The sequence below is a fragment of the Lutra lutra genome, chromosome 5, assembly GCF_902655055.1.
Source record: "Lutra lutra chromosome 5, mLutLut1.2, whole genome shotgun sequence".
Lineage (NCBI taxonomy): Eukaryota > Metazoa > Chordata > Mammalia > Carnivora > Mustelidae > Lutra > Lutra lutra.
Genome location: NC_062282.1, coordinates 63,090,878 through 63,114,385, shown reverse-complemented (window position 1 = coordinate 63,114,385; position 23,508 = coordinate 63,090,878). Strand labels below are relative to the sequence as shown.

The 23,508-nt window shown below is 40.7% G+C and overlaps 2 protein-coding genes and 1 long non-coding RNA gene across 6 annotated transcripts in view; 1 reads left to right on the top strand and 2 right to left on the bottom strand.

The window, feature by feature from the left end:
• Positions 1–522: 522 nt before the first annotated feature.
• On the bottom strand, positions 523–11,529 carry BNIP1 (BCL2 interacting protein 1). Its single transcript, XM_047731451.1, has 6 exons — positions 11,408–11,529; positions 9,537–9,629; positions 7,974–8,065; positions 5,183–5,284; positions 4,266–4,384; positions 523–1,161 (listed from the first exon to the last, which is right to left on the bottom strand). The coding sequence occupies exons 1-6, from the start codon at positions 11,489–11,491 to the stop codon at positions 965–967; spliced, it is 687 nt and encodes a 228-aa protein (XP_047587407.1). The 5' UTR covers positions 11,492–11,529; the 3' UTR covers positions 523–964.
• Positions 11,493–15,698, top strand: LOC125100919 (uncharacterized). Its single transcript, XR_007127697.1, has 3 exons — positions 11,493–11,619; positions 14,723–14,838; positions 15,264–15,698. It is a non-coding gene; the product is annotated as an uncharacterized LOC125100919 (long non-coding RNA).
• Positions 15,699–16,199: 501 nt separating this feature from the next.
• CREBRF (CREB3 regulatory factor) overlaps positions 16,200–23,508 on the bottom strand; it is a 55,939-nt gene continuing 48,630 nt past the window's right edge. For all 4 annotated transcript variants that reach the window (XM_047731446.1, XM_047731448.1, XM_047731447.1 and 1 more), the window contains one exon: positions 16,200–21,879. In XM_047731446.1, coding sequence (XP_047587402.1) covers positions 21,764–21,879 — 116 coding nt within the window. In that variant the 3' untranslated portion in view covers positions 16,200–21,763. The remainder of the gene's footprint in view (positions 21,880–23,508) is intronic.

Here is a 23,508-nt window from a genome sequence, read left to right as displayed (position 1 = left end):
AGTGAGGCCAGTCAGGCCTATAGTATAAGGAGACACTAACATCTCCCAGCCTGAGCCCTAGTATCCCCCAGGCCTCAACAGAACTCAGGTCCAGACAGGCCTCAGCTTATCACTAGCCTTGCTCTCATGGTTATATTTAGCTCTGGACCTCAGAGAGACATGGGCCAGCCCCCAAGACATGGCACACCCCCAGGCCAGGCCCACCACGGTACACAGAAAGAGAAGGATGTCTGCCTGAGCCTTTTTAGATGTGGTGTCAGCCACCTCCAGTGGGGGCTTTCTGTAACCTACTTTTTTAGCACATATGAGACCTTGTTCTTCTTGCTCCCTGAGGGAGGAACCACAGCTGCTTTACCAAGTATTTGTAACAGTCAGCAGTGTCTGTAATACATTGCATGTGGCTGTCGCTTAATAATCCTTTGTTGAATGAACAAATAAATGATCTAAGTTTATGTCAAAGAAATCTGGACATCAAAAACAGGACACACATTCCCAGAAGGATACCTTATAAATCCACATGCATTTCATTCTATTAAATATAGTCAAGTTTATTCAAGGAATGGACATGAGTTTTCCTTATCCTTCTTCTCCCCAATTCTCTCTTCCTTCCAGATCTGGCATTAAGGCTATAGCAGGAGAAGTAGAGTGAGGAGGATCCAATCCTGAAGGCTGGCCTCTGCATGCCCCATGGGACAGCCACACACACCGGGTGATGGCTCCTGGAGTCCCTGTGTCCTGCAGGTATCCTGGTAACAGGCTTCCTCTTGCTCTACTCACCTTCCACAGGCCAGCCGGCTGCTGCAGAAAGCTGGGGGGCTGGGTCCGCAAACCACCTGATGAGCACTTTGAGCAGGCCGCAGAGGTGTACGAGGTGTGCACTGGTTTGGCAGCCTGGGCTGAGCTCAGAAGCATGGACAGATCCTGACACTGGAGCTTAATGGGCAAAAGGTGGTAATTCCAGATCTCACAAAAATGGAAAGAGCCGCTTTTTTACAATATAAAGGACCGTAGCAAGGAAGAGGGCCAGGGCAAGGAAAATGAGAAGCTTGTCCGTCAGCTCTCGGCGATTATATTTTGTGATAAGTTTCCGTCCCAACTGGATGGTCCCTGACATGGACTTAAACTCTTCATTTGCATCCAGGATAGTCCGGGAAGAATTGGCTGAAACAAAAGAGGGAGGGAGCCTGACTCAGAGACTGTAGAGCACCAAATCCAAAGACTCTGCCCTGCTGGCTGGGTTACCAGCAAATAACATTGCACTCTGTAGCACTTTCCCCTCAGCCACAAGCAAAGATGTGTGCAGAAACAATCCAGAGGAGCAATGAACAAGGGTATTATAAGGAAAGCACCTCTCTAGGTCCCATCCAGCTCAGAGTGACATGATTTGTTTATATACAATGTCACGGGGCCACAACTAGGTATTTTTCAATGTGAACATCACCAGAGAAAAAAGAAGAGAGTTCCTTTCCTGACCACTGATCTCAGTTTTCCAAAGCAGGCAGGCGCTGGTGAGAAGAACCACCTGTCCCAAGATGAACCTGGGTGACTGTGGCCAGGCATACTGAAGTCTTTTTGGGGTCAGAAGCTAGAAGTTACCAAGACTTTCCACCTGAGGTGCACCCTGCCAGGACCCCTGAGAGTCAGATCTGCTCTTGGTGGAATCCAAAAGAGTTGGGCTGGTCCCTACCACCAGCCCCACACATATCAGTTCTTCAGTCCTGGGACACTGCTGTAGCTTTAAAGATGTCACGCCTACGTCACACCTAGGCTCAGGCCACTGTATGAAATCTAAGGAGAGGTGCATGTGCCTTAAGGCTCACTGTGCCTAGGAGACAAATGTACTTCTGAGTATGGGTATTTGAGCTGGACACTTGGGTAAGAAGGTCTGCCTGGTAAGATTCTCCCCAAAAACCTAACATCATCAGAACATCCACAGAATAAAAATATGTTGTTAAGTGGAAGAGTGAGGTATGAAAGAGCATATGTGAAAATTTCCATTTGTTAAGAAAGAGGGGGATAAACAATATTTAATTTGCTTGTGCTATACATGCTTGGAGGAGCTCAGAGCATATAAAAGAAACTGTTAACAGTGGTTGCCCTTGGGGAGTAGACTTGATGGCCAGAGGTCAGAAGAGAGAGCTATGTCCAGGGCTGTGCAGTCTAATAACACAGCCCCTAGACACAGGTGGCACATGAGCATGTGTTATGTGGCTAAACCAAGCTGAGATGTCCCTAGGTGCAAAGTACACACATGATTTCAAAGACTCAGTATGAGAAAAAGGAAGATAAAATATCTCAGTAGATTTTGATATTAATTACATACTAAAATGGTAATATACATAATGGGTTAAATAAATTCATAGGTTTCTTTTACCTTTTTTAAGGTGCCTACTGGAAAATTTAAAGTTAAATACGTGGCTCACATTCTATTTCTGTTGGACAATACAGGCCTAGAGGCTTTTTTCTTAATCATGTAATGCGTATTACCTTTCATAAAATTAAAAGTCAATAAGTAAGTAAAAGAAATTACCAGAGGAAACAGAGCAGCATTTATACAAAGACAGATGAAGGGGAAAAATAAACACACACTCGGATAACAAAATCCCTCTCTTGGCCCTTTCTCCATGCCTACTGCCATCCCAAAAAGCCTAAGTAAGAGTCAGCTCAAAAAAATCTCATAGGCCTTTCTTTTTCAACTTCATATTATAGAGAATTTTAAAGCATCACCAAAGTAGACAGAACAGTATCATGAAATGCCCTGTGCCCATTACCCATACCCAAGAACCACCAACTCCCTGGCACTCTGGTCCCCATACTACCCCACCCAATTCCAGCAAATTCCAGACACTATATCCCTTATATGCTTAAGAAAACAAAACAAAACTGTAGTCCTATTAGGCTCTTAAATCAAGCTGAATTTGTGAGCTCTAAGGAAAGGATTAAGAATGCATTCTTCTCTCTTCAATTGATTTCCCTCCTACAAAATGGGCCCTAAGAACAGCCCTCAGCACCCCAGTAGCCATTCAGCATCTGTGCACCCTTCTTACCACTTAACTATCTCATCTGTTTCTGATGTGTGTATAAACTGTGTGTGTGTGTGTGTGTGTGTGTGTGTGTGTGTGTGCAGGTGGGGGCGGGGGGGGGGTCCTGTCACCTGCATCAAAGCAGAAAAGCCCTCCACTCAAAGGCCAGGTGGCCTCCTATTTTGCAGATTCTCCAGGCCTCTTCCAAGGCGTAAGCCCCGCCCCCAGCATACATGTAACAGAGGTGATCACCTGGTACTGAGCCTAAATGCCCAGGTAAATGACCCTGGGGACAAGTTGCTTGCTTTGCTTTTCCTTCCTGCTGTTTGAGCAGTGCACTGAAAAAAAAGTGGCTCAAAATTATAGATACCTTTTAAGGGTGATAATGGTACTGTGGTTTGGTTTTGTTTGTTTTTTGTTTCAAGAGTTTCTTATGTTTTAGAGAGACACGTTGAGATATTGGTAGATGATGTCTGTGATTTGCTTCGAAATAATCCAGATGGAGGTCCAGGAAGGGGGCTGAAACAAGACTGGCCAGGAGCTGACAGCTGCGTACTGTGCTCTCTGCTTTTGTCTCTTCGTGAAATCTTCCTCAACTGTCTCAAACAGTAAACTCTCTCCTGTTTTCCTATACAGACGACCCTGAAGAGGGTCAATTCTCTTCTACACTATAAGGGAGACAACATGGGAAGGCTGCTGGAGAGAACCAGGTGCTGAAGTGGCTTCTTTTGTGGCCTCTCACTGAATCTTTTAAAAGGTGCTCACAGTAAATATAACACCGGACAGTATATCACATGCTGAGGCCCTAGCAGACCAACCAGCAGCCAACACACTAAACATCTCCTCAAGCAATGATTCCCCAACCTGCCTGGTCACATGGTCCACAGAGCTCAAGAGAAAAAAAGAGACTGCTAGGCTCCTCCCCCAACCCTGCTGGCACCCACTCTCCAGGAGAAGGCCTGGGAATTCTGCTTTTCACATGAGGTCCTGGGAGTGCTTCTGCTGGGGAAACATTTTGACAGGGCTGTACAGATCTTCCAGGACAACTACAAAACCAAAAAGAGAAGTAAGAGCAACACACCCCACTCTGGGTAACACCACACTGTCAAAGAAGTGAGAAGCCACACAAGTCAGTAAGCTTGGAGATGAGGCTGTGAAGAGAGGGCAAAGGTGGAAGACCCTGGTGGCAGGTGTCAGAGCAAGGGCTTTGAGAGAAGCTTCTAACTCCAGGTCTCCCTTTACCTAGCGTCTGCATGGCTTCCTCGCTCTGCTGGACCTGCTGGGACATCATCCTGCTGATCCCCATGAGGCTCTCCGTGATGGCACTGGACGTCTGGGCCAGGCTCTCTTTGGTGGTTTTCCTATAAGTCCAGAGTGGGAGGAGGCATGTCAACAAAACCCTGGCTGCAAGAAAACCCATCTTCAAATGAGATCCCATTTTTTTAATCTATCAAAATAACATATTTAAATATCAATGATGATCACAGTCAACACCCCCAAGGGTATGCAGATACCATACCCCTGAAGACTACTAGTAGGAATGCAATCTGGCGCTACCTTCTGTAAAGCAATTTGGCAATATGTATTAGGAGCCTTAGAAACATTTATGCCTTTGGCCCAATAATCTCATCCCTGGGAAACTCTCCAATGGAAAAATCCAAAATGTGGACAAAGCCTTATGTCCTAAGATGTGGCCTTGTGTATTATTTACAATACTGACAAACCAGAAATGTAAACAGAAACAAACAGGATTAGCTAACACAGGGGAATACTATGTACTCTTAAACTTTGTTTTAGAGTTTCTAAAATAACAAGCAAATCTTTGTGCTACTACACTATGTGAAGAAGAGCAGGGCCCTATGTTTTATATACGGTATGATTCTGACTTTGTAAAAAAAAAAATGGTGGGAGGAGGCAATATATCAAAATGCGTGCAACACAGTGACAGTATGGTTTCAGTTTGTCATTACCATTTTTCTTTATTTTACCAATTAATTACAAGTAAGCATGTATTTCTTTCATACTTAAAAAAAATTACCTATATAATAAAGTGCCAGTTTTACATTGAAAACAAGAAGGGGTTTCCGATGCAGGTTTTGCACCTTGCCAATTGCTATCTGTTCTTTCATCAGGGCCCAGAAAGACAAAAAGACCGATACCTTTGCCTTAAGAGGTCTCCTCCCTGGAGAAGTTGTGCTTTCTCTAGATTGTCGATAGCGATTTTGCAAGTGAGATTAGCCTTCCTCCATGAGGTCTGATTGCTGCAATCAGAAAGGTCTTGCATGAGTTTCTGTCAGATCAAGTCACAGCAGTTCTTCCTTCTGGCAAGGGAGTGAGGGGGAAGGCCACCCAGGAGTGAAAACCAGAGAGTCCATACCTCCCGCCACTTCCACCTCTTGGTTGCCGCAGCAACTGCTCCAGCTCAGGCAACAACATCTCTGGTCTGGACCCTGGTGGCTGCCTCTGGGATGTTCTCCTACTGCCCTACTGTCTATAGCTATCCCTTTCCTTCCAGGGCAGCAAGAGGGAGCAGTCTGGCCATGGTACTTCTGTGCTGACAGCCTGCAGTGGCTTCAGACTTCAAACTTGCCTTGGGGGTACAAGGCCCTGCTCTGTCAAGTTATCACTAACATTTTACTGCACTCTGCCTTGTGCGCTGGTTGGTTCCACTTCTTTAAGAAATGGAAGAACCATGAAAAACAACCATGTCTTACTAATCCCTGGATCACCAGTACCTACCCAGAACAATAGTTTCTGGCCCATTAGCCAATCAATAGGTATTATGAGAAGTAGGAAAATCACAGAAAAGTAGTTTTCCTCAATATTTCTTTTCTTTTTAAAGTTTTAATTTTTTTTCTTTTTTGAGAGAGAGAAAGAGCACGTGTGAGGGCGAGAGCAGGGGGAGAGGCAAAGGGAGAGAGAGGAAAATCTCAAGCAGGCTCCATGCTCAGCACAGAGCCTGACACAGGGCTTGATCCCAGTGCCCTGAGATCATGACCTGAGCCAAAATCAGGTGTTGGGTGTTCAAGTGACTGAGCCAACCAGGCGCTCCTAAATTATTTAAATTCCAGTTAGATAACATGCGGTGGAATATTAGTTTCAAGTGTGCAATACAGTGATTCAGCACTTTGGTCTTGCTCAGTATTTTTTTAAGTATTTTTTTAAGATTTGTCTTTAGACACCCAGAACAATCACGAATAAGATAAACACAAGGTATTAGGCAGAGCCCAGTTTCATGGGATTTATTCTTTCTTTACCTGACCTCCCTTATGAGAGACAACTCAAATTTGGTGAACAGCTCCCTGGGGTTAGCAGTGCAGCCTTTGTCGATGGGACTATAAAAATATTAACTGCGCCCCTCGGAGAATCAAACTCAAGAACTAGAGCTCTTGGGGAGCTGGTTCACATCAACTGTGCTAACCCCTGAGAAATTTACAAAGTCAAACACAGGGCATGTGAACTGGCAGGGTGTTTTTCTAAGAGCACCTCTGTGCTTAAAACATTAAAATGAGATCTCTGCCACCAGAACAGCACTGCTATGCCACTCTACACCTGATATTTAAAAAGAATCCATTCAATTTTTGAACTGTTAGCAAGGGGGTTCTGCCGGGCCTTGTGACACAGACATGAGTAAACCACCGTGGCTGCCCTCAAGGGGGCTCAATTTACTGGGGAAAAGGACAAGCAAACAAACATTTGCTGAACAATATGATAAGCACGATAACCCAGGCAAGCACAACCAGTTTTCACACACAACTGCCTAAGTATTCATTTACTGCTTTCTCTCTATCTCCCCTGTAACTCCACATTGTGAGTGGCCATTCTCAGCTTTAAACCCATGCGAAGCCCATCTTATCTGGTGTAACTTACTATACTTTATACAAGGGGTCCTCCTGACTTAGTGTTTATAATCTGAGTATTCTTGGTGGCCAACGGAAGCAAACACCATCATGATACAAAGTATTACAACTGAGCCACGCATTTAAACACTGGTCGCCACTCACACATCCCTTCCTATTTATACTAGACCCTACCATGCCCACATCTTTGTCAGTCTCCTCCCGTTGCTGGGTGTTATAAACACAGCTGTTGCTCAGCAAGGATGATGCTGGAGAATTATTCAAATCAGAAGCAAAACCAGAGACAAATACAGGTCTGGCAGAGTTAGAGCAATTAACAAGTTTGAAGGGAACACCCAGGAGGAGGAGGATTAGCAGGGGCTTCAAAAGAGAACGACTTTGCCTACCAGAGGACTGGGAAAGCTGATGGAGCCCTCAAATATTTTTGCCACAACACTTATGATTATGATACAAAAGTCAAATGTGAAGGGACGGGTACTCTTTCATGCCATCAGACAATTTTGTTGGAAAGTCCCACAACTCAATACCCAGAAATAGCACATACCTCAATTATACAAAGGTTAGCACACAGCTACAACGATAACCACCATTTAACATAGTATAACATTTTATATTTTGGGGTGTTTTATTTTTTAAGATAAAGTTCCATTTAAAACTTTCTAAATTTTGGTCCATCTTAAGCAGGACTTTCTCTGGTAGCAATTACCCTTAAAGAAAAAAGACCCTGTGGTGAGTGCTATGAAATGTGCAAGCCTGACTATTCACAGACCTGTATCCCTGGGGCAAATAATGTATTATAAGCAAATAAAAATTATTAATTAAAAAAAGACCCTGTATCACAAAAGCAACCATTTTTTGGTTTTGTCTTAAAATATATATATATAATATAATGGTAAATATGCTTTTATAAAGTATACACAATTTGACCTACCAACAACCACTGCTGGCCCCTGCTTTGAGAACTATTGATCTAGAGAAGACACTCAGTCTGTGTATAAATGACACAATTAAATCATTAAGCCAGGTTTGTTAGGCAAACCCTTGTACAAGCCTCCCAGGGAGCCAGTGACCTAGCACAGGCCCCACCTACCTGAGCATCTGCTTTTTGTGATTCTCCACTTCCTGGAGCAGAACTTGTTTCTCTGACTCTTTGTCTTGCTCTTTAGCTGACTGCTCAAGCTCCTTTGGGGGAAAAGAGGTCTATATTAAAATAATTTTAAAACCCAATATAAAAACCAAAGAGCACTTCTCTTTCTAGGCGGTTATACAATAGCACTTGAAAACCCTTCTAAAAGAGAACACTTAGAGGGGTGCCTGGGTGGCTCAGTTGTTAAGTGTCTGCCTTTGGCTTAGGTCATGATCCCAAAGTCCTGGGATTGAGCCCCACATTGGGCTTCCTGCCTGGCAGGAAGCCTGTTTCTCCCTCTCCCACTCCCACTGCTTGTATTCCCTCTCTCGCTGTGTGTCTATCAAATAAATAAATAAAATCTTTAAAAAAAAAAAATAAAGAGAGAACACTTAGGAATGCCAGGTAACAGAGAACAAACATCCTTATAAGTATATGGCTGACTTGCAAGAAAGTAAGGATAATCCTCAGGGCCCCAGGGAGAGAAGGGAACTAAGAACCAGAGCGCTCAACCTGTGAGCTATGCACAGCTGCCCTGGAATGAGAGATTCACTCCTATAATCTAGGGCACACCTGGAATGAAAAGGGAATAAAAAGTTAGTAAATAGGAGCCCCCTGGTCCCACTTGGAGATAACATGGAAATACCAAACTGCTACATGTCTAAATGCTCACTCTCAAACCCTGTAGCTATTTCGTTATCGACTAGTAGCAAACAATTTGAAGGTTCACTGTGTGCCCGTATTTACACACATACATTCATATATATAAAACATGTGAAAATAACAGCCTTTCAAAAATAAAAAAATAAAAAATTAAATGATTAAATCAGTGCTAGAGTGAAGGCAAAAAGATCAGCTAGGTTCAGAGATATTGCTAAAATTCTTAAGTAAACTCTTATGAAAGAAACTGCTTATTTTCACAATTGCCTTGCAAATCCCTTAAGAAGGCAACGCACCAGACCCAGACATACTACTTCTGAATGGCCAGTTTTTTGTCCAGGTTTGAAACAGATTGTCCTCTGTTGAACAACGGAAGTTGTTAGGAGCATCTGGGGCCATGTCACAGGAAAATCACAAGTCTTTAAATCCCAGCACCACAAGCAGTGAGACCAGGTGCCCCAAGGCCACTTAGGGACGGGCAGATCCATGCACCCATCTTATTCTCACTAGGGCACAGCAGCAGAAACAGGCTATGCAAATGGGTAATTCTCACTCCAGTGGTTTTTGAGATAGCACATATACCTTAGCTGGATTCGGGAGTGCTGTATGTGCATATGAAGTGACTGCACACCTTAGAAACAGGAAGGAAGAGGCTAGGAAAAACACAGGATTAAAAAACCCCAGGAAACACTGACGATGCATTCAAAAGTTCCTTACTTTTACCTGGAGAACACGGTAGTACAGTTACTCGCACTGTCAAAACGTTTACTAAAGAACCCGGACAGCTCTCAAGCAGAGGGTACTGCCAGGATGGAGCCTCCTCATTGTTCCCCAATCTCCCCACATCTCAGCTCTGCAGCTACTCACCTGTATTCTGTGCCGCAATTGCTGAAACTTCTCTTTTACTTTAGTATTTAGTTCAGTAAGTGCACTTAATGGTCCTGAACAATCTCGAATATCCTAGGAGACATTGAAGAAGTGAGGGGGGGCCTTTCTTGAGGCAATAAAATGAAATGATACCATCTGTACAGTGAGAGTTGGCTTAGACCACAACTAAGGCTGGCCTACTGACTAAAATTCATCCTGATCTTTGTGCTTACCTCTGCAACACAAGCAAAAACATTATCATTTACATTTCTTTCATATCTCTTTAAATTAATTTTGAGCAGGTAATATAAAAGCATAAAAAGAAACACAACTGTCTTGACTTATTAGTTCCTAAAGTTTAACAAAACGCCGCCCGGTCAGTATAAAAAGCCTTAAAGCAGCTTGTATGTCCAAAAAGAATGGACATCCGAAGGTGATACTTAAACTTTAGATCTTTCCAACTTGAAAATCAGGATGCTCAATTCATGGCATCATAGGGCAAGGTTAATTTCAACCTGATTTTACAAACCATCTATTATAAATCACACTGTTTAGAGCCATGTTCAAGGGTAGATTTAGAATTTGTTTCTGGACATTCAAAATTACTGGCGTCAAGTTTTAGAGCAGGCCTTAGACCCAGATTATGTGGATTCAAATCTGGCTGTAGCAACTTTTTGGCTGTGTAACAAAAAGTCACTTGAGTTCTCTCTGCTTCAGTTTCCTCATCACATTGCCCACCACACAGACATCTAATAAGATGAGTCTTATTAGAGAGTACAGAAGGGGACTAAAGCAACTTAGATTATGTGAAAAGACAATTTTATTTGTATGAATCCTAAATTTATTTTTCTAGACTCATCCCAGAAGTTCTGCAATGTGTATGGAGAAGTGAAGTTGAAAACGTTTACATGTTTGCCTCAAGTTTCCTCACTTAACTCCCTGGCTTAGTTGTTAAATCACACACCCTGGCACCACCATAACGTTTATTCTGCATCTGGTTTCCATGGAGAGTCCTACTGTCCTTCACTTTTTGCCACAGCTAGTTGCAAGCTAAGTCTACATCTAATGTTTGGTAACATTTGTTGGAAAGGGAAATGACGCCTAAAATCAAGGTTTAAAACTCCCAGTTTCTTTCTGCTAAATTCTAGGAACCATTTCTACATTCCTAACTCTTGCCTATGCCAACTGGTTACTGCTCTGCTGCCTTCTGCCCTTAAATGGCTTAAGGCAAAGCATCGCAATTACCCCATCTGTTCAACAAAGTTGTAGATACTCCCTAAGTCCCTTCTCTAGGCTGACTTTCCCCGTCCGGTCGCAGTCTTGCCACCATATGCCTTCTGATTCAGGCCTTCGCATTTTACCCGATTTCCTCATTTACAAAGTTCATTTCATCGGGTGCCTCCCGTGTCAGGTAGCCTTTGGTACCAAGGGACACCACACCCTGACCAGCTGGCCAGGAAGGGGTGGGGCTAATGGCTCCCAGGACGCCACCAAATGGTGGGGAAGTTGGGTGTCAGAAGGCGGGGCCTACCAGGGGGGCAGATATGTTGTGCGGTGGTCCCCGCAGAGAAGTGTGTGAGGGGGCGGCCAATGGGGGCCACAAAGGGGAAGCCTGGTCAGGGGCCGGGGAACATGGGACTGTCCGGACAGGGCAAGACAACAGCAAGTGAAGGGAGGAACAGGGCCAACGGTCAAGGAGACGGGACCAAAGGGGCACCACAACGAGGTAGCCGGCCGTGGGGCGGGACCAACGACCTCAGAGACTTGACCAAGTGGTTAAAGCTCGGGAGGCAGACCACCGAGTTCATAGGAGGCCACAGGAGCCTGGGTTTAGGGACGCTGGAGCCCGGCAGGGTCTGGGGAATTAGTACCTGGATAAGCGCCTTCACCTCCAGGTCGAATTTGACAATCTCTTGGTTACAGATACGGACGTGGACATCTTGCGGGGCCGCCATGTTGAGGACGCCAGCGACGGGCAGCGGCGGTGCCCAAATTTATGCGCGTTTTGCGTCGCGTTCCTTCGCGTGCGGTCTTTCGGCAGCGCCCTCTAGAGACCGGCCTGAGGCGAGCGAGGGTCCAGGCGGTAAGTCCTGGGGGATTTTTCGTGAAAACTCGGGATGGATTCAGCTTGGCCTCTTGGCGTGGTCCTAGGAAAACGGAGAAGAAGAGAGGGAGTATCAAGGGCTTTTTAACAGTGGCTTTTCCCCATCTTCTATCTAAGAACCATTCTAATGACTCCATATTTTTTCATAAGGGGGGAAAAGAAAGACTGGAAGGAAAATATAAATTGGGATGTCTCTGAAAGGAGGAGTTACCAATTTTTTATATTTCTTTAAATTTTCTTGTATTTTTCATATGTTGTACAGTGAATATAAATTGTGAAGCGAATGAAAAATGGTATTACTACTTCTAATGTATGGAATTCAAGGCAGGTCTCTTAAAGCACCCCTGCCAGTTCAACACTTGGTCCAAGGGTTCTAAAATCACAACTGATCAAGCCACCTCCCTGCCTATACCTCTTCTATGGCTCCTGGCAGTTTCTTTTTGTGTACAGGTGGATTTATTAAATCTACCTCGCTGGAGTAGTTTTGATGGAAATAATTAAGAGCAGACCCTCAACAAATGGTGGCTCTTTTGTTTCATTTTTATTATTAAATAGTCCCAAGTTTCTTAGCTGGTCTTCAAGGCCGTGAGCTCCTCAGCCCATCCCTCTCCTGGATTCCTCAAGCTCTTTTTGGATCTGTAGCTTTGGAATGTGCTGTTCCCTTTTCTTAGAAGGCTTCCCCCCTCTCGCTCCTACCCCCATGTACTTTTGTTCACATCAGCAAGCATAAATTATGAAGACCTGAATGCCTAGCTGTGTATTTCTCTTAATCCCTCAGCCACAGCTGAAATAGGCAGTGCCCCAGTTTTACAGCTCAGTAGATGGAAGAAGAGTAGATCACAGCGAAATCAAAACTGAACACCCCTGCCCCATGGTTACCTAACTTGAACGTGGCAGAGCCTTCACTGAAAGCCACGTCTTCTCTCAAAAACCAAATATAGCCCCTTGGGTAGTGTTGTACACATGGGGTTATGTAGCTTGCCCATCTGTTTCTCCATTGTTCCACACTGCCCCTTAAGGTGTTCATCATCCCTGGGCGCCTGGGTGGCTCAGTGGATTAAGCCTCTGCTTTCGGCTTAGGTCATGAACCCAGGGTCCTGGGATCGAGCCCCGCATCGGGCTCTCTGCTTAGCGGGGAGCCTGCTTTCCTTCCTCTCTCTGCCTGCCTCTCTGTCTACTTGTATTCTCTGTCAAATAAATTAAAAAATAAAAATTTAAAAAAAAGTGTTCATCATCCCACCACACCTATCAGGCACGGTATTGCAGGCTTGGGAGTCAACCCTGCTTGACTCCTGCTGGACGACCCACTTCACATCTCTGTGCCTCAGAATCCTCCAGACGCTAACTGGTGGTAATCACAGGGTTGTCTGGAGGATTAAATAAGGTAGTACATGAAGAGCGCCAAGCATAGTGCAGCAGTGTGGCATGTGTTTAAGAACTCAACGGGCATTAGCTGCTACGACATTACTGACATTTTTGGAACGCTGCCTATGTGCCAGGCACTTTGTGCTAGGTTCTTAATGTGTGTCATCGAACTGAATTCTCATGGCAAACCTATGAGGTAGAATTATCCACATTTTACACGTGAAGAAACAGCACAGAGAGAATGACTTGCCCAGTGCAGAAAGTGCTAGTCTAAAGATATGTGCATTTTAAAATTTGGATACATACTACCAAATTGCTCTTCAGACAGTTTATATCCATTTATACTCCCACAGCAGTGTGGTACAAATGCCTGCCTACCCGCCAACGTGCTGTGTTAACAAATACTAAGATTTTTAAAATTTGCATTTCTTTTATCATGAATGAGATTGAGTGCTCTTTGTATTTACTTTGCTCACTTCTCTACAGTGTGGTTGTTCTTTTTCATACCAGTTTCCAGAAGCTCTTTATATAGTAGGATTAGCCCTTAGCTTTTTGCATAGACTATAGAATTTCGACTTGCCTTATGATGGTTTTGGCCTTAAAGAAGCTTTTTTAAAATTTATATTTCACATAGAATTTGTCGATCTTCATTTATGACTCCTGGATTTGGGATCCAAGTTAGAAAGGCCTCCCCATCCCCACCCCATGGGTTTTAAAGGAATTGCCCACATTTCCTTCTGTTATTTGTTCATTTATACATTTTGAGATACATACTGGCTTACTGTGTGAGATACAGAGCCAACTTTTCTTTTCCAGAGTTTCCTAGTTGTTCCAACCCTGTTTTCTGAGGAATCCATCTTTTTCTCACTGGTTCTGGATGCTACATCTACCATAATAAATTCTTACATTTTAATCTATTTCTAAACCTTCCATTCTGTTCTGTTGGCCTATTTATGGACCAAAATGACAGTTTATAGTTTTATGTGTTTTCATGTGTTTGGTTTAAATGCCCAATCTTTTTCTCCTCCCAGCATCTCCCAATTATTTTTTCCCCTATGAACTTTGTGGGTTTTTTTTTTAACCCCATTTATATTTTTTGAGATAGCATTACATTTTTAATATAATTTTGAAGACTGACAGCTTCATGTTGTTGGCTGCTCTGGTTCAAGAACTTGGGTCTTTTTTTCCATTTGTTCATGTCTTCTTCTGTGTCCTTCTTGTTAAAGTTTTCTTTATCTAGACCTTGTACATTTTAAGTTCATTTCTGGTGATGTTTTAAGACTAAAATCTTTTCAAGAAACGGACATTTTTCAGGTCACTCAAAAGTTTTGTATCCTCAGATGGAAGCTCCCTATTTAGACACATGACCTTGGGCCCCTTTCACATCTGGCTTCTTGCTGGAAATTCCTATGTAGCTGACAGTTTCCACGCAGTTTTTCTGCGGTAGTTAAAGAAAAAAACATAGCTCCTTTTTTCTCCACCCTCCAACATGCTCCCTTCTAACAAACAGACCCAATTCTAAGCCCTCAAGCTAGAGGCCATCTTTGAGGAATAGATGTACAATGTGGTGACCCACACTCTGACTTATTGCCAATGTTATTTTGCTTCTATCACCTTTACCCTCAGATCCTGAGATGAGCTTTTGGTTACTACATCTGCTAGTTTTTGGCTTGAGTTCTGTTTCAGATTCTAAGCCTATTATCTCCTTCATACACAGATATCCATGCAAATATTACCTGTGACCTGGCCTGGTCCTTTAGGAGTATGAATTGTCTCTGAGTGCAAGAGCAGACTGGAGTTTGAATTGGGGCTATCATATAAGCTGGGTCTGAGGTGAGTCCCCTTATCTGAGTCTATTCTCTTTTGTAAAATGGACATGGCCATCCACCTCAATGCACCATTGAGAGCTGAGTTACCTGACAGAAAAGAACCTAGGGGGTGTCATGAATGCCAGCCACTCTAGCCTTCTAGACTTCCTAACACCCCTTCCTCATTATAAACCTTTCAGCTGGGATATTAAAACATTTCCCAACTTTATGTCTTTCTGGCTAAAGGGCTCTTCTGGTTCTGAAAGGAGGGGCAAGTGAATGACCCATTGAACTGGGTGCTACCCACAAAATGTTGTTTCCTAAGGACTATACTGACCCGGCTCACTCAGCTCCTTAAAAGTTCCCAGACCATGATCAAGACTCCTGTAAGGAGTGGTCTTGACAGAGGTCAAGTCCATGAGAGGTTATCTCCAATTTGCTTTCTGACAGCCCCAATGTCACCTGAATGAAGCGAAAAGAACTTCAAGAATCCTGGGATGTCATGCACACAAGCCTGTCAATTCTTCTCTTGTATACCCTACCGGATGTGGTTCCTGTGTCCTTGCAAGTATCTCGGCAATAATATACCCAGAACCGTCTGCGTGTGTAACAGCTCTTGTCTTATTAACATGCTGTCTCCCCTCAGCAAACTCGGAGCTCCTGGATCTCTCTCTAATCTCCTTATAGTCCAGTGCCTAGCACACGTCTTGGCAGAGTATATGCTAAACAAATGTTTAGGATTTGAAGGAACACACTGTTCAGTGGTGTTCACTCAGGCCCCCTGACATAAGACTATATGTATATGGAGACGCCTGCGTGGCTCAGTTGGTTAACCGTCTGCCTTCAGCTCAGGTCATGATCCCAGGATCCCGGGCTCCCTGCTCAGTGGGGGAGACTGCTTCTCCCTCTGCCCCTTCCCCTGCTTGTGCTCTCTCTCTCGAATAAATAAAATCTTGAAGAAAAAAAAAGATTGTGTATATGCCCAGCCTATCTCAGAGACTTACTATGAATTATTAAACACATAACAAATGAGGAGAGACTCAAAACAGTTTATCTCCCTTGCTTACCCAAAGAATCAAAGAGGAAAAAATACGTGTAAACTAAACTGTGCTCCAAACTATGAAGAATGCAAATGTTTTCATCAATAAGTAATTCTCCATAATAGCTACATTTCACTAGAGTACTGAAAAATCAGCCCAAAGTATCCAGAATGTTAGTTCTTAGGCCCTACACCAGGGAGAGGGGCACCACAAGCCACAGCTCATGGCTGTCTTTAGTCTGGAATTTCTTTGCAGTGGATTATCTTGCAGAAAAGCAGATGGTTACCTTGGTGGGCGACAGAAAAGCAACAGAGAAAGGGAGAAAACATGAGGCAAACAATTCAAAACCTTTTCATCTTTTTTTATTTTAAATTACAAAGGATGTTGCATACACTGATGAATCTGTATCTGACTAGAAGTGCTGAGGGGTTGGAAGGTGACAGAAAACAAAGGCAACATTTGAATTGCCTTTTCTTCTGAAAAGAAAAACTGCACAACTATTAACCAACATTTAATAGAATAATTTTTAAACAGCTCATGCGTCAACAAGATAAAATTCTTCTAGACAAAAGACAAGACTGAATCCAATAAAAAGTTTCATAGCTCCAGTTGGGGGAATGGGGAAACAAAACTACAGAATATTTATGATAGCATTACAAACAGGATCCTACGCCACTATGCAAAAGAGGTTGCCACATTATATGAACAAATGCTCTGAATTCTTGCCCTTCCGCTCTTCTCTTGTGACTTCTTATGTGCGGTCAGCCCTAGTATCATTGTTAATCACAAATGCTAAGATATAGGACAAATCCTAGGGAAAGAAGATTAAAAAAAAAAAGAAAAAGCAGGCAGTGGAATACAGTGTCATAAAAATGTGGTGGAAAGGCAGATACAGTACACACATACACATTTCTGTTATTTGGTTCCGAAAAAAACACAGGGCGGAGGGCAAGACACAGTAATCAGTCCCGCTCCCATCCGCCCAGAATTTAATTAACTACACCATTGTGTTTACATTGTTATGAAAGAGGCAAATCTAGTTCACCCACACTTGGCACACTGAAATACCCAACTCTGATGTTCTTCACTAGTCACCAAGTCTTCAATTCCAGAATATTACTTGGAAGTAGTTTTAAGGTTCTACTCCCTACTACACCCTAACCTCTCTTTTCTAAAGAAAAATGGCAATTTGGCATAATTCAGTTCCTAGGTATAATTTCTACAATTTTCGGTCAGTTTACTAAGCACGAGGATTATGCTTCAACACATAATCCCACTTGCCTATGGAAGTGTAAAACTGTCAGTAGTACATTTTCATCATCTTTCCCCAACATACTTATTCCTTAAAACGAAACAACCATTCCTACAGTTGACATTCATTGTTACATCCCAATGTGTTTGAAATATTAAAAAAACATGGAGTCATCTTCTCATAATGCCCTTATTAAGATTACAAAGATTACAAAAGAATCCACAAGTATTACGGCACTGTGTGAGACTTGTCATGATCCAAGGGAAGAACAAGACTGCAGTTCTGTGCAAAGTTGTGGAAATGGCCTCAGTTCCATGGGAAATGGTATTCCACAATAGACTTCACTAGAAGGATAATTGAAACCTTTTACTTTAACACTGAAAGCATAATTCAATGCATTCTCAAAATTCAAGTTTCAAGATTTGGAGAGATGCTAACGTTCTCTTACATAATTAATTAGAAAATACTTGAACAGAATTGTAGGAAGACTATATAAAGAAAGGGAACATAAGCTTTTGTTAATTCCTGCTGAAGGCAACTTGAATTTGTTTCTTAGAAAGTTAACTAAATCTTAGCAGCTAAAATATTTTTAAATGTATGGAATAAAGAAAAGCACATCCATTCTTGACATTTTGGTGAATAAACTAACAGCTTTATTAATGAAGGCAAACATCAGATAATTGTATGAATATTATATATAAAAAAAGAAATCCAAACTAACAGCATTGTATTTCAAAAGTACTGTACTTCTGTTTCTTTTAAAGAGACTTGTCATCTGTTTTATAAAACAAACAAAACGGGTATTCTTCTCCTAAAAAATTCTGGAAAGATGAAATAGTCAATTTCAAGCTGATGGACTGAACACACCTTTCTTTAAATGCAGACTATTGCTAAGAAGCAAATCAAGTCAAGCATCAGAAAGAAGATGTCGGACAAATTCATGAAAGTCAGAAACAAGGGATGTAGTGAAATGACTGCTAGTCTTTCCCTCTCTGGTTTAAAGACCATTCAAAACTGGTCTTTCATACAAATATAAAATAACTATAAAGAGAGGGAATTGGAAACCATACCCATCTGAAATCCTTCATGATGTTTTTATAATTGCTCTGATTCTCTTACCAAAAAGGTCAAAGTGAACGGTATAGGAATTGGAAGGGAATGAAGACGTTAAGTTTAAATGTACAAGTAAGGCACAATATAAAGCCACATCATAATCTGTCATGAAGGATATAGGAAAGGACAAGAATCATACATGGTACAGTAGAACAAGCAATCATATTGACTGAAAAAGTGTGGTGCCCAATTCAAAACTCAGACAAGATCTTAACAAGAACAACTGGACAGCATGCTTTCATATGGAGACAAACTCTATAAAGAATCCAGTGTATCTGAAATGAGGAAGAACGTTTTTTGTTGTTGGTTTTTTTTTTTCAATCATAGTAGTACTAGAGTCAAAGTTTATAATTGCTTTTGGAACAATGGGTTTATTTGAGGTGAATTCACAATGCCTTCACTTAAAGTAAGATTCTGGACTTCATTATGAGCTATCTGTATACCATGTATGAACACAGAAAACCTTTAGAGAGCTCTTCTCTAATGATCTTCACCCAAAAATACATGCCACAATTTTCAAAAACAGAACATGTACAATTGTTGGGGTTTTTACGTTACCCTTATAAGATCTGTTTGTGTGATACACTAAACGTATATATTTTAATGACAATAGAGGAAGCAGATTATTACTGGCATTAAAGTACAACCATTTCTAGACGGTTTTAAATGCCACAGAGTCCCCTGGTTAAAATGTAAAGCTGCACAGCTTGCCTATGTCATCTTGATGATAAAGTTAAAACAGCAAGAGGATTTAACTTTCACTCTACATTTTACTGCCAGGTTTTTATTTAGATCAAGTATCGCTGCAGCATTCTGACCAGCCCAGATTTAGCAGCAAATGGCAGGAATCATATAAAATGCAATTTTTTTTTTAACAAAGTGCTTTTCTAAGATATACATACATATATAAATAGGTACAAAATAAAGTGTCAACATTAAAAAGCTCAACTATTTAAAAGCTTTTAACTATTTAACTTAAGTAGTACATATAAAACACTGAAATGCAAGGATATGGAATCTACTAAACAGATTCAAAGTCTTTTTTTTTTTTTTTTTTGAAATGCAAGACCAAAAAATCAAATTCTGGTTTGCAGACAGGAAAAAAGTATCAAAAACCAGAATTCCTAACAGAGCAGCTAGAAAGGGGCAATTTTATAAACCTCATCAGCTGAATCTCTATCATGAAGTGATTTTCACCTGATTGCAAAACTGCCACATTTTTGGGACATGTTTCAATTTACTAAACACACTCTGTCAAAACTTCATATACTTCCAATTTATAAGCCTATGCTTTGCCTTCTCCCATCTAAAAAGGAAAAACTTTAAACAATGAGCTTACATTCTTTTAAACCATTAGCTCTGAGCTTATCATCTGTTCAGCATGAATGCACTAACCAGGTACATTTCCACCAAGCACACAGGAAAATCTTGTGCATCACAGTTCAGCTAAGGTGTTAAGACAATCCTTCTAGAAGTTTCCTTTTCATGATGTCAAAGAAGCATATAAGCAACATTGTTCAGTTGTTACTGTGTTTTAGAATCAAACTTTATAAGCTATAGCTTCATATGCTAGGCTTACAAGTAGGGGAGTGGGGGAGAAGGGATAAAGTAGAAGAAAAGAAAACACACTATAAAGACAAAATATAATTAAAGAATAAATTCTCCAGGGGGTAATGGAGAAACAGTTGGAGAAACAGGTAATTTCCCAGCAGCTAGGTCTGAAATTTTTGGTATTTTTTTCTGGCTAGATAGGATCTTTTTTAAAGTATAGTTTTTAAGCCACCAGTTTTCAGAGTTCAAAACACAAGATCTGAGGATCAAACAGTAAGAGAGACAGAATGGGAAGATCTGTGGGGAAGGTTTATAATGCTGCCTTGACACAAAAAATTTCTCATCAGAGGTAAAGCTTTAACACAGTTAAAACACTGACTAATGAAGCTGTTTTATGTGAGCAAAAAAGAGCACCTAAAAACTAAATGTGTTAATATTTCTCAGTTCTAGAAACTATAGAAGAAGAATAAGTCACATGTAAGTTTGAAGAAGCTAGTTTGAAAATACCTGTACAAAAATATAAAAATCTATAAATCGTTTGTTTTTGTTTTAAGCTTGTGTTGATCTTTGAAAATATTACATGCACAATAATACATCAATTGGAAAAGTGGCAACTAAAGAATTAGATATTTTTAGCTTTTTTCTTTCTTTACATATATATATATACATAATACAATAAAAATAATCTGTATTTTGGTTGTTTGGTGGAAGTATACTACAATAAGCTAAATAAACGTTTTAATTTTCAAGGTCAAAAACTATTTTACCAATAGCTTACTAAAATGAAATATATTAAAATTTCCTACAATTAAGTGCAGAAATAAAAAGACTTACAGACATCTAAATGGCCACCAACTTATCTACTATGGAAGCGAACTAGAGGAACAGCAAAATAATATTTGTGTGTGTGGATGCTCCTTCTGTAGATAATTGGACCCAAACAGAAATAAAATTCACAGTTCAGTAAGATCCCTAACCCTGACCTTTTCATTTTTCTTTTTTTTTCTCCTTTTTTTCATACATTCATACAGTATCATGTAAGCTGTGCAAAACTTTACTTAGACTGGCAGTTTGCCATATCAGTTGCATTTGTCTTTGGTACAAAAAATAAAACAATCGCAATAATGTGCAAGTATTTGTCTTCTTCCGGTCAAGTACCGAAATATGAGTTTTCTAGAGCCATCTTTTTTTTGTTTGTTTTTTGTTTTGTTTTTTATACAATACACAGACTCTGTGGCATATATCTACATTTCAACATAGTCCTATATACATTCAAAAAATTTGAAAAAGAGTTGGAACAAAAAAAACATTTAAACCCCATAATTTTTCCACCTATATATCTTGTGTTTCCTCATTAGGGTTTTCATCATACAAAATATTACCAGTTTTATAGTTTCCCCAAAATACAAGGCACAAAGAATATGCTTTTTTTCTTACTTGCACAGACATTATATATATATTTATATATATTTATATATACCATATTGAGCTCAGAAAATGAACTTCTAATATGGCACATGGGCGTGAGTGCTGGGTTGTGCCATGTACAAGTGAGATTAATGTTTGTGGAAAATTAGAACAAAAGGAATAATTCTAAAAACAATCTAAACTGACTGTTTAAAAAAATGCTTCCTCAATTTTTTTGTGTGGTTCAGAGCATAAACCTGCCACAATATTTGGCTTTTACTAATGTCTTCACTCCTCCCAAACGTTTTACTTTAACAGATTTTTGCACTCTGTATCTAAACATTTACTTAAATGTCTGAGTTTCGATTCTGATGACAGTAGCGGTTTTAACCATGGTTTATGCTCTGAAAATGCAATAATCAAGTATTTTGGATCATGCTTCACTTATGCTACTTAGTTCTTAAAACAATGTAACCTAATCATAAATGTTTACATAATGCTAAACTGACATGCAAAACAGAATGAAAATTTACAAGGAATAACGTGACAAACACAGACATTTCTGACCAGTGGTCCAATGAGGCTGATTACACTTTTGATGTTGGTATCCTTAGTCCTACAAGGCCTCCAGTGGGATTGCCTTCTGCAGTCTTCTCTAACACTTGGTTAACAAATTCGGAGGTTTGCCCAGCGACTGGGAGACCTGAGGAAAAAGAAAGGCAGCACACTTAGGCACAGAAATGGAGAGGGCATAAAAGGAAGGTGAGAAGGAGGCAGATCTGAGGGTCAGGGGTGGCCCCCAGCTTGATACTGGTCCCAGCCAAGTACTCAGCGGCTCGCTACTGCAACCCAGAAATTAATTCTACTCACCAGATTAGAGCTTGCAATTTTTAGATTAGAAAGGTCAAGCCAGGAATGAAGAATGGTTAATCAACATTTTAAAGCGTGGTAGATGACAAGCAGCAACAGTCCAAACAACAGTCCAAACCCAAACCCCAGAGCTGTCAACAAGCGTCGTTCCCCAACTGACCACGTCCGCCCTGTTCTGTAACCCAGTCTCTTCCGACTGCTCCAGCCTCAGTGCGTCCCATGGGTGGGCTTTATCCACACAACTGAAAACACTGACTTGATGTATGTTTTCTAGGTTTCCTTTTCTTCATTTTAAAGAAAAGTAAATGAATAAACAAAGGCGGAAGAGAAGAGGGGGGAAAAGGTGGGAAATAGTGTAATTTGAATTTTTCATCTTCCTTATCTTCTACAGCTGAGGTCAAAAGATACTTCAGATCAGTAAGTTAAATAACAAAGGTATAAGCATGTTTTAAAGGTAATGAGAACATAAATGATTAAAATGAGATGGAAATAGAAAAATGTCTCATCATTGCTCATAGGAAGAAGTCAAAAGATACTGTAAGAAACAAAGTACTGATGCTCTCTGAGCCATGTGATTAAATGCAGCGTGACTAATAATGGGACAAACTTGATAGTATGTACCTCCTGAGTGATGGAATGAAAATGATAATCACCTATGATGATTCTTGCCAAGAAAATTTAACTGCATTTAGTTAGGAGGAAACAGACAACCCCAGATGTTGGGACATTTTACAAGACCAACTACCTGAATTTTTCATGGGGGGAAAAAAAAAAGGGCTTGTAGACTGATCTAGATTAAAGAGGGCAAAAAGATATAAATAAATGCAATGCATGATCCTTAACAAACAAACAAAAAGGCTATAAAGGACATTATTGAGACAACTGGGGAAGTTTAAATATGGACTCCATACAGATATTATAATAGTGTTGAAGTACTTGGGTGTGATACTGGTATTGTTCCCAAGTAAGAAAATGTCCTTGTTCTTAAGTAACACATGCTGAACTAGTTAGGGATGACGAATTTGTTTAGAAGTTACCTTCAAATACTTGGGAAGAAAAACATGTAGATACAGACAAAAATAAAACAAATGTAGCAAAATATTAACTACTGGTGAATCTAGCTGAATGATAAGCAGACGTTCATATACCATTTCTACTTTTCTTATAGGATTGAAGTCTTAAATGAAAAGGGAAAAATATTAAATATATATGTTATGTTTTAGTTAAAAATTCAACTCACAGGTCAAAAATGAAGAGCTTAAAAATTATCAGAGAACACATAAAAACTGTAACTATAATAATGGATCATACAGTGAATGACATAAAAAGGAAAAAGCCATATCAACAAAGCCTAACAACTTTTGATGACAAAACTAAGATCAAACATGTACCAATAAATAAAAAATGACCTAAACTCACCTATTGAAGAAAAACTCCCAGTCTAACAAATAAAATTCAACTT

Bases quoted from the DNA above. Each gene is read 5' to 3' on its own strand.
- BNIP1 (XM_047731451.1), bottom strand. From the start codon at position 11,491: ATGGCGGCCCCGCAAGATGTCCACGTCCGTATCTGTAACCAAGAGATT. The intron at 4,385-5,182 runs GTATCGGTCTTT...CTGGACTTATAG, and splicing joins GGAGACCTCTTAAGGCAAAG to GAAAACCACCAAAGAGAGCC. The intron at 1,162-4,265 runs GTAAAGGGAGAC...CTTTTGTTTCAG, and splicing joins GGAAGCCATGCAGACGCTAG to CCAATTCTTCCCGGACTATC.